The 11,350-nt window shown below is 43.7% G+C and overlaps 1 protein-coding gene across 1 annotated transcript; it reads left to right on the top strand.

Annotated features, from left to right (window-relative positions):
* The first annotated feature begins 1,392 nt into the window (after positions 1–1,392).
* LOC135243385 (26S proteasome non-ATPase regulatory subunit 3-like) lies at positions 1,393–11,024 on the top strand. The gene is made up of 12 exons (XM_064315172.1): positions 1,393–1,704; positions 2,300–2,490; positions 3,195–3,332; positions 3,982–4,118; positions 4,417–4,607; positions 4,937–5,040; positions 5,281–5,395; positions 5,490–5,609; positions 7,770–7,873; positions 7,966–8,121; positions 9,344–9,394; positions 10,529–11,024. The coding sequence occupies exons 1-12, from the start codon at positions 1,545–1,547 to the stop codon at positions 10,604–10,606; spliced, it is 1,545 nt and encodes a 514-aa protein (XP_064171242.1). The 5' UTR covers positions 1,393–1,544; the 3' UTR covers positions 10,607–11,024.
* Positions 11,025–11,350: the final 326 nt, after the last annotated feature.

The raw sequence follows: 11,350 nt of genomic DNA, 5'->3' as shown, positions 1-11,350 counted from the left end.
AAGACAGGAACAAAACCATCCAATTACATGGTCAGACAATCCAGTACTGAAATCACTTAATGGTATTGCACCAACCCTATTCAGCAGATATGCTTTTAAAGTATGTGCCCGGCAGATCCCTGAGGTCCTCTGGTACTGTCCTTCTGACTGTTCCATAGGGTTGGGGCCAAGAGAAGTGAGGGGGAATTCAGTTTGGCCCTAGCCTTTGGAACAGATTGCCAGAGGGACTGTAGGGTTCTGCATCTGTGGACACTTTCAGAAAGATTCTCAAGACTTACCTTTTTAGCATTGCTTTTAGTTAGTCCATCCATATTCTTTTGTAATCATATTTTTAAATCATTATATTAATTTTTTTATCTTATCTTTTATGAACTTTTATGGATCACCTGATTTTTAAGTTCTTTATTTTCATTTTTGTGTTCAGCACATTGTGTTGCAAATTTGAAATGTTCTAAATAAAGGCTGATTGATTGATACTGATCCGTTTCTCTGTCATCATTTCATGGTCTACAGTGTGGGGAAAAAAGGCTTTAAATAAATCAATGAAACATGAAATACATTGCCACTTTTTATCAGACGCATCAATGATACCATTCACTACCTCGTCAGCTGCAGTGGTGGTGCTGATATATTTTCTGAAACCAAATTGAAATGTTGATTAAATAGTATTGCTGTATCAGAACTCATTTTGTTGGTTGCTTACTGGTGTCTCCAAACCTTATAGCTGATAGTTGTGCTATTGGCCTCTAATTATTTAGATGTGATGGTTTTCCCCCTTTTAACAGGAGAAGAACACAAGCTTTTTCCTAATTTTTGGGATTTTATTGCAAATCAGAGTAAGATTAAAATATGGGTCAGAGGTTCTGCAATAAAATCAGCTGAGAATAAAAATAGGGTTCCAGACTGTCATGCCCTGCACATTTTCTTGTATTTAGATCTTACACATTACGCATTTCATCAACAGAGAAAGGTGTGAAGTTAAACTCGTGATCAGTTTTAATAGGTTTGACATCCTGATAATCCTAAAATACCAAAGCGTCTGTAACTTGACCAAATAGAAAACCCGATGAAACAAAATGTTTGTTAAAACAATTCAACATCTCTGTTTTCTCATACACAGTGGATGAGCTATTTACAATACATAAAGGTAAACCAGTGGAGCTGTTTTGGTTTATTGATATTGTTTTTTTTTTTTTGTTACGCCTAATTGCAGTTAGCATGTAACGTTCTTATTCATTGACTGTAAGTCAGTTTTATTCCAAATATAGAGTGCGATCTTTAATGGGAGGCAGTATTTATTATCCAATTGAATTTTAGTGCCGTGCAAATCTATGCAGTATATCCGCGATCTTGCACTCTGGCCTAGCTGAGAATGATCCCTTACCTCGGCTAGTATTGCCTAGTCCCCACAATGCCCTGCGAATCAAAGATAGTTGCCAGTCATTGTAGTAAGTGAGTTTCACAAAACAAAACAAACATTGACGTTAGCTATCAATAATATATTAACATTAAAGTTTAACAGTATATTTAACTGAATAAGCAGCATGAAGGAAACCGCAGCGAAGCGCCGCGAAAAACCAAGGGATTCAAAGCCTGAGAAGCAAAAAGAGTCGGGCCCCGAGCCGCAGGATGTGGAGATGCCGGAGGAGGACGCAGCTACTGCGGGAAAGCCGCACAAGGAGCTGGACACGCTCACACTTGAAGGTAATTTGACGTGAAATGGCTGCATACATTCTCAGACTGAATTAGCTAGCTGTTGTTGTGACTTTCAAGCCAGTCGCTTGTTTGATAACGTCACATATATCAGTTAATTTACTAGTATGATCGATCTGTCAACACAAAATGACACTTGAGCGAAAGCGTGCAGCCAGCTAATTACTACTAGTTATCTAACTAAATGTGATCTAGAATTGCTACAGCATAGTAATTATCTCCCTGATTTGCCTCGCTAACTATTCAGTACCTGCATTATATCGTGGAAAGTGTGCAAGTGATGTATGGCCATTGTATCGTATAGCTAAGTTAAATTTACTTGAATAAACTTCAGATTTAAAAGCAAACAGCTAACTAGTGTTGTCTGAGCAGCTCACCGTAAAATTATAAGAATGGCAGATAAAGGAATGTCTTTAGAACGACGAAAAATGAATTAAAATGGGCTATATTAACGGTGACTGTCGAGCTACTGATCTCTCGAATTGAAAACCATAGATACTCATTTAACTCTTGCATTTAAAACTACGGATGATGGCTAGCGGAGCGGTGTAAAGTTGCGAGTCGGTGCTTCTCTCCTCTGTTGCAGATATCAAAGAGCATGTGAAGCAGATCGAGAAGGCGGTGTCAGGGAAGGAGCCCCGGTTCGTGCTGCGTGCTCTCCGTGCGCTGCCCTCTACCAGCCGCAGACTCAATCTCAACGTGCTGCACAAGGCCATCTCCGGATTCTACACGTCCAACGCCGCGGGCAAGGAGTTCCTGCTCGGCTTCTTAGAAGAGGTGAGTCTCCTCCTGCAGCAACAGTCAGAGCCAAACCACGTCATTGAGCATCGAGCTGGTCTATCACATTCAGGCACTTACTGTAGCAGGCTTGCTTGTGTGATTACGCAACAAACAGTGCTGATGCTAAGTCATGGCGATCCTAGCTCAAACAGTAGTAAATACATAATACAGTATAATACTGTTTTTACCAGGAGTGCTCCGAGCCCTAAGTTAGCAAAGTTTTGGGAGAACTGAAGATCTGCTTGGTAGTCTCTGTCAGTGACTTGTTTTGCCATCAAGACTGGGGCTCTGTGCAGGAGATGTGAAGATTAGCTTCAGTTATTCACAGACATCCTCATTTCGACCCAGAGCAGTCCAGTTTTTTTCAGCCTGGCAGGATAGCCTGTTCACTCACACGACAAGTGAAAAGGGCAGTTAGTCAATATGACTAACATGCTCGCACAGGTATCTCAATTTCTCAAAATATTGCCTTTGATCCCAGTACATCTGAGTACTTTCAGTCTGAAATTAGTTTGTGGACACTTACCATCTGGCATAGCATGTTTCTGAAAGCGGTTTCAATGGTAGAATTTCAGTCGAAGCATTTGGATAGTGCGCATGGGCAGCTGTTAGGAAATGCCTCTTGTTTGTCGGACACATTTCGCTGTTCGTGTTGGAGCATCACTTAGCATCCTGGTCACCACCTCTTGTCCCTCCCCCAGCCAATGGACGCGGACGGTGACGTGCAGTTCCGCCCCCGGACGGGGAAGGCCGCCGCCACCCCGCTGCTGCCTGAGGTGGAGGCCTACCTGCAGCTCCTCCTGCTGGTCTACCTCACGAACAACAAGCGCTACACAGAGGTGAGCGTCGGAGAGAGGGATCTGCTCATCTGGCCTGAAACGACTGAGGCTGGTCCTCCTGCTATTCAGGAACCCAAGCTGGAGATTAAAAATAAAATAAAAATTGCACCCAGTACATCATCAAGAACACTTTCACTTTCCAAGTCATGACGTGGTCAAGAGGTGTGGTTACTAAAAGATGTGACCGACAGTAGAATTTTGTAATGACACTACATTCAATAATATTGACATGTGCACATATAGTGCATGTATGGAATAAATCAACACAAAATAGTATTTGCAACTGCCACTGATATGAAGGTTGCATTAAATTAGATTTGGGGCACCAAAATTTAATTTGTAATTTCAGCAGGCACCTCACATTTGGTGCATCATTATAAGCACTCCTGTGTATATAAATATATAATATATACTTTCAGCCATTCCGCGTCTTAGAAAAAAGTGAATGTAAGGACTTGAACTCACATGTTGGAGGCTTCTATCCACCACGCTCATCTGATTTCCGTAAAACCCGGACTGGATCAAACTGCTTTACATCTGGAGTGTTATTTCTGAGAGTCTTTCTACGCTATCTGTAATAAGGCCAAGAACAGATTGAGATAAATGGATGTGTGTGTTTGTTCCTCCTTCCCCCCCGTGCCCCCCCCAGGCTCAGAAGGTGTCGGATGACCTCCTGCAGAAGATCAGCTCCCAGAACCGTCGGGCCCTGGACCTGGTGGCTGCCAAGTGTTACTACTACCACTCCCGCGTCTACGAGTTCCTCAACCAACTGGACACAGTGCGCAGGTAGGCTGCTGTCAGCTGCTGTGATGGCTTATTGGGTCATTACATTACATTACACTTCATTACATTACATTACCTTACATTACGCAACATTACATGACACTACATTACACTAGACTACAGTAGACTACACTACATTATATTACATTACACTAGCTAGATTGCATTACAGGTGTTTAGGAGATGCTCTTTTCCAGAGCTTTTGAAAGAGAACAGTTAGGAGTTTCATTGATGTAGTGGATTTCAGGATAGTGGATATTGGTGCGTGGCGTAAATCTCCCAGCATCCACCTCTCCCTCAGCTTCTTGCACACCCGCCTGCGGACCGCCACCCTGCGGCACGATGCGGACGGCCAGGCCACGCTGCTCAACCTGCTGCTGCGGAACTACCTGCAGTTCAACCTGTACGACCAGGCCGAGAAGCTGGTGTCCAAGTCCATCTTCCCAGAGCTGGCCAACAACAACGAGTGGGCCCGCTACCTCTACTACACAGGTGAGTAAAACAGTGCTGCACAGGTGAGAAAAACAGTACTGCACAGGTGAGAAAAACAGTGCTGCACAGGTGGGAAACACAATACTGCACAGGTGAGTAAAACAGTACTGCACGGGTGAGAGAAACAGTACTACACAGGTGAGAAACACAGTACTGCACAAGTGAGAAAAACGGTACTGCATGGGTGAGAGAATTTTCTGCCAAAACAGTGGGTGTTTGGTTTGAGTGATATTAACATGTAATTGTTTGTCCTTTCTTGCTCTCCTTCTCCCCCCCTCTCTCCCTCTCCCTCTCCCTCTCTCTCTCTCTCTCTCCTCCCCCCCCCCCAGGTCGCATTAAAGCCATCCAGCTGGAATACTCGGAGGCGAGGAGGACTCTGACTAACGCCCTGAGGAAGGCTCCTCAGCACACCGCTGTGGGCTTCAAACAGACGGTCAGCCTCCAAATCCACAAGGAGCACATAAGCATTACCTGCATTACATTACAATACATTACAATACATTAATTTGGCAGCCGATTTTTTCCAAACCGACTTACAGTAAGTGCATAACTTAAGTGCATAACCTGCAGATAGATGTGTACACAGTGTCGTTCCTGATTGTTTTATGTGTTATCTTTAATAAAATACCAACTGCGATGACGCTTTCTCTCGTCCATCTGGGGGTCCCCGCAGGTTCACAAGCTCCTGATCGTGGTGGAGCTGCTGCTGGGAGAGATCCCGGACCGTCTGCAGTTCCGCCAGCCCTCACTGAAGAGGTCGCTCATGCCCTACTTCCTGCTGACCCAGGGTACTGCTCTCTCCTCCCTGCGCCGCTCGCTCCGACGCTCGGGGAACGAGCTGCTCCTTAACGCTGTCCTCCGTTCCTCTTTCCCCCTCTGCAGCGGTGAGAACTGGCAACCTGGCCAAGTTCAACCAGGTCCTGGAGCAGTTCGGCGAGAAGTTCCAGACCGACGGCACCTACACCCTCATCATCCGCCTCAGACACAATGTCATCAAAACAGGTGAACAGCAGTCAGTATAGCTACTGGGTACAGGTTAACAGCAGTCAGTATAGCTACAGGTAACAGGTGAACAGCAGTCAGTACAGATACAGGTTACAGGTGAACAGCAGTCAGTATTGATACACGTTACAGGTGACCAGCAGTCAGTATAGACACAGGTTACAGGTGAACAGCAGTTTGTATAGACATAAGCCGCGTTTCCACCGAAATTACCCGGAACTTTCAGTCCCAGGAACTACTTTACCAGGAACTAAAAGGTTCCTTCAGCCAATGGTTGTCTGCGTTTCCACCGGGGTCTAAAGTACCGCGAAGATTAGGCAAATTAGCCCACTGACGTTGTCGTCGGTCCATCTGTCATATGATTTCTTCTGTAACCCCATACTACCACCGAAGTAGCCTACATTATTTTCTAATAACCGGGACAGCCCGGAGGGGTTTATTCCACTTGTATACAACGGGTTACCAACAATGACTATATATGGTTACTTTTGTATTTATTAATTTTCATATATCCTCTCAAACACATTCATTAACAGCAGAAAACATGCACACGTTGTAAACAATTAGCTGTTTTATTACTTTCTCGTCGTCAATTCCATATAGGCTAATCGCAAAATGACAAGAATAGAACGAAAACTCGGACTTGCGTGAAAATGTAAATTAGTAGTGGTACAGCCACCGTTTGCTTTCCTTCGAAGTTACTGCTAGCCGAGCAGCGAAGTGTGCCCTCCAGATGCGAACCATGCACCATAAATGAGTCCATAGTCTTCCTGGTCTTTTCGTGGAATTGAAAAATGGCAGTAAAATTGAGTAAAATTACGGCAGTCTGAAAAAGCTAAAGGGAAGATTACTAGAATTAACCTGTTATTTTACCCGGATAAAAAGTGCGGAAGGTGATTGCTTGTACTGTATCACCAATGTTAATTATGCAGAACTACCGCATACCTCACATAACTGTATCAAACGTTTTGAGTCAATTACAACGGGCTAACAAAGAAAATCCGGAAGAAAATATTCAGCAACCGAATTAATCCGTTTGAATGTTTTGGTAGCCTACGTAATATGCTGTCCCAGCACGAATGCTTAGCATTTTATAAAACGAATACTAAAGCAAGAAAAGAACAGAAGAGCACACGTTATAATTCCAAGACGTTGATAGGCTATAACCAAAAGTAGGCTACTGCGCCGCATAACATACAAGTTTGATTTGAAGTTATGAAAATTAATTGGTTTGCCGCTGCATATTTTCAAACATGGCGGGTAATGGCGGAAAATAAATACAACACAAACGCTACGAGTACTCGACCAATCAGAAATGTTCAGCGCTGCAAGCTCCACCCAAAAGGTTCCTGTACTTTCGGAAAGTACTACCCCCCGAGCAGGAACGTTTTGGGGGGTAAAACAAAGCCCCCAGAACTAAATTTAGACCCTAGTTCCTGCGGTGGAAACGCACTGAGTTCCTCAAAAGGTTCCTAGTTCCGGGGTATAGTTCCTGCGGTGGAAACGCGGCTATAGGTAACGGTTGAACAACACGTAAAAACTTGCACGTGAGACAAAACACACTAGAAATGATTTGTAAAGGGAAACTATCCAGTCGCTTGTAGCAGAGACAACCGAATGGGATTGTGCTAATAGCTGCTGTTGAGTTTTGCTGCCCTACCACAGCAGTTCTCCACTACTGTAGGCTTTGTCTATGAAAAGATTGCTAGCTACTTACCACCCTCGTGCCACCCCCTCTCAATACCCAAATGTGAACAGGAGTGGCAAGTCATATTTTCCCGTCTGCTGTTGTATTGGACGTCCTGTATTGGGGGCATTAATCCACAGACATGTTGGAGCGCAGTTATTATCAGCAGAGAGTACAGGGTGGAGTCTGAGGAAGACCTTTATATGCAGCTTTAATATGCAGTCGTTGGGTGCCCATTCAACCAGCAGGGGGTGCTATATAGCAATGACCGCAGACCCCTAACCGACTAAACCCTCCCGTACTCGCACATCACCCTATGGCGCTACCGGCCCCGGTCCACACGGGCACGGTTTGGTTTGGACCTGAGAAGGTGCGGCTTATCTAAGTAGCCGCTGTCCTGGAGCAGGAAATGGGGCGCTTTGGTTAGTAACGGGCGGGCGGCGGGTGACGGCTTCCTTCCTTTCCGTTGGCAGGCGTGCGGATGATCAGCCTGTCATACTCGCGCATCTCGCTGGCGGACATCGCCCAGAAGCTGCAGCTGGACAGCCCGGAGGATGCCGAGTTCATCGTCGCCAAGGTAACGGGAAGGGTCTCCCCCTCCGCGAAGTGCCCTCCCCGGCCCATCCACAGAACAAGCTCACCCCAGCCCCGCCCCCTCTTTCCACACAGGCAATCCGCGATGGCGTGATTGAAGCTAGCATCAACCACGAGAAAGGCTACGTCCAGTCCAAAGAGACCATGGACATCTATGGTACCAGAGAACCACAACTGGCCTTCCACCAGAGAATCTCCTTCTGCTTGGATATTCACAACATGTCTGTCAAGGTAAATAGCTGATTGTGTGCAGACCTGGGTCAGATACGTATTTGTTTTGGATTCAAATACTTTTCTACGCTTTACTGATCTTGCCTGGTGTATTGGAACCAATGAAATACTCTCAAAAAGTGCAGACCCCGCCTTTTGGTCATATTGGCAGGCTCAATTACACCAGGCAAGATCAACAGAGGACAGAAAAGTATTTGAATCAAAAACAAATACACATTTGTCTGCTTGTGTGTCTTAACGTGACAGGCCCACTAGTTTTACTTCTATTGCCATTCAAAAGATGTGGAGTGGAATCTGTCATTCTGTTGTACAGAAATATATTTGCTCATGGATCAAATGTGAATGAGTGTTCAGCATAGCTCTTTATTAATTCTGCTGTGCACAAGGAGATTTCTTCAAGCACCTGTTATTTGTTTATCCTCAGTATGTGTGAGGGTTTCAGGATTAAGTTGTGAGCTAATAAATTATTTTAACTCTGCTCTGGTCACGAATGTGACATTTTGAAGGAGGAACTTTTTTAATGCGGTATTTGGGCCTCTGTGTTGTCATTTTGGTTTTAGTTCTGAATTTGTTTGATGGATCATTTTGTTAGAGGGTACCAAAATGTGTAGTTCCTGTAAAAGGAATGCATTTCTGGCCCTTCCTTATTGCCAGATTATAATGTACTGGTTATATGCGTGAATAGAATCACATTATCAATTTCTGTGCTACCAAGAGAAAGATGCTTTTGGGGGAGAACCCCCGTACTCCTATTGTTTGTGAGATCACTACTCATAAACATGCTAAACCAGTGCCAGACCAGTGACGTTTGTCAGCAGGCTGTTGTGTGTAATATTGATTGTATTGGAAAACCTGAGCAGGCTGTTGTGTGTAATATTCAGGCTGTTGTGTGTAATATTGATTGTATTGGAAAACCTGAGCAGGCTGTTGTGTGTAATATTGATTGTATTGGAAAACCTGAGCAGGCTGTTGTGTGTAATATTCAGGCTGTTGTGTGTAATATTGATTGTATTGGAAAACCTGAGCAGGCTGTTGTGTGTAATATTGATTGTATTGGAAAACCTGAGCAGGCTGTTGTGTGTAATATTCAGGCTGTTGTGTGTAATATTGATTGTATTGGAAAACCTGAGCAGGCTGTTGTGTGTAATATTGATTGTACAGGAGAAGCACTTAAACTGAGAAAAACACAGTAACCACTGCCGTTGTGCTTTTCCTACCATAGGCGATGAGATTTCCACCAAAATCCTACAATAAGGACCTTGAATCTGCAGAGGTATGTTCCTAAGCTTTTACACAGTACAAAAAGCGACTCTTGTAAAGACACAGTTCTGTACATTAGTGCTTTGTGAAGTTTCCAGCTGTCTTTTTTGGAGAATTTCCACTAAATTGAGTGTTTAGATGCAGCTGTTGGAGCAAACCACAAGATGGCAGTATTGCAAAGAAGATAATATGAATCACAGGTTGTATGCTTAGTTGACTGGCAATCCAAGTTCCCACAGTCCTTTGAAAATGTGAGTGGTGGAATGGCTATACGCATGTGATGTACAGGAAACCCTGTTGACGAGTCTCCCCATACCATTGCACGCTTCCCCTCATATGCAAAAAGATCAAACCAAAACACCAAGTCATCAAAGTAAGACACAATTAGGATAAAACAGATCAATGATCCTGCTTGTATCAATGATCTTGGTAAGCATATCACACCAGGTTAACCTTTGTAACTGGCTGGGCACTGACCAATAGGTATCAAGATCTGTAGTCAGCACCCCACCACCAAAGACACCTCCTTGTTCCCCATGGCATCAGCTTTCCAACAATACAAAACATGATTACACTGATTACACTGTTCCCTTGACTATCAAGCACAATTTACTGAACTGCCCTACCTTTAATGCCACAAGGCAACTGTTTTTATCAGGAAGTTCCATGAATGTTTTTAACAAGGTGTCCCCTGAAAGAATTTTAGAGCTGTTATCACAAATACATTTGAAACATCTTATGTAGGTTTTATTTAATTTTCTGGTTTTCTATTGATCGATTTCTACTTTTTATATATTAAAATGTTATCATTACCATGTTCTTGCCATGAAATGGCCTTAGATGCCAACATGGCTCTAAATAAAAAATAAAAAAAAATAAAAAAAACTGATTACACTGTATTGTTTAGAACCTAAGTTTTACATAGTGCTGATCCAGTAGGATGTTTTGTAACTGAGCACTGTCTCTTTATCACACCTGCTGACTCCCTGTCAGCACAGTAAACAGTCTGGTTTCTTTTGGAGGTCTAGTAAGTAGCACACTTCTCTAAACCGCCTTACAGGTATACCACTAACCCTGTGAAGTCAGAGGAAATAGCATACACCCCCCCCACCCCCGCTTGAAATGCCGTGTGCGTTTGTCTCCATAGGAACGTCGGGAGAGAGAGCAGCAGGACCTGGAATTTGCCAAGGAGATGGCTGAGGATGACGATGACAGCTTTCCTTGAACAACGGAAGAGCAGCAAGATGGGCACCCCCCCCACCCCACCCCACATACCTGGTTATCATCTTTGTCATCACACTGTGGAGGTTGCCTGCAGTGACAGCTGTCATTCTTCAGAATACAAGCCGATTTATTAACTATCATTTATTAATTAAAAGAAAGTGAAACGGACAGATGATTTGGCTTCTGAAATGTGAAGATGCAGCAGTCCAGCAGACAGCTACCTGTTACAGAGGGGTTTCTGGCCCTGACGGTGTATTCTGCATCTTGCATAAGATACTTTCAGAGTGACTTGTGCTGAGTGACTTCTCAATTTCATGGTTTTGGTAAAGTATTTTTTAAATGGCTGATTCTGTATTTACATTTGCAAACCACATCCTCCACATTTGCACAAGATGATTATTAAAAGGCCTTTCCCACTACTGTTTGGTTCAAGTCTTCATGTCTAAACACTTTTTCACACTCGGGACTCTGACTTTTATTTTTTGGAATTAACCGAATAGCACAATTTGCAAAAAATTAAGTTGCGATTAAGCCAAAAAATGTTTCCTGTTGTGGAAGTGGACTTCCGTAAATCTGTTACTATAGAAAAATGACTCTGCAAATCTGCCAACTTTCACCCATCAAGAAACGGTGGCATGTTGTGGGTTGGAGGAGCAACACAATTTTATATTCAGAAAAAACGTCTTGGCAGTTGGATCTGTTTAGTTAAAGGGACATACTTGCACATGCACACTGCGTCGATGGT

The sequence above is a fragment of the Anguilla rostrata genome, chromosome 17 (genome assembly GCF_018555375.3).
Source record: "Anguilla rostrata isolate EN2019 chromosome 17, ASM1855537v3, whole genome shotgun sequence".
Lineage (NCBI taxonomy): Eukaryota > Metazoa > Chordata > Actinopteri > Anguilliformes > Anguillidae > Anguilla > Anguilla rostrata.
Note: the sequence above shows the minus strand (reverse complement) of the source record. Positions and strands in the feature narration are given on the sequence as shown.

Excerpts from the sequence above, each read along its gene's own strand:
- LOC135243385 (XM_064315172.1), top strand. The coding sequence starts at position 1,545 with ATGAAGGAAACCGCAGCGAAGCGCCGCGAAAAACCAAGGGATTCAAAG. Across the intron at positions 4,608-4,936 it reads CCGCTACCTCTACTACACAG|GTCGCATTAAAGCCATCCAG; the intron begins GTGAGTAAAACA and ends CCCCCCCCCCAG. Across the intron at positions 8,122-9,343 it reads TTCACAACATGTCTGTCAAG|GCGATGAGATTTCCACCAAA; the intron begins GTAAATAGCTGA and ends TTCCTACCATAG.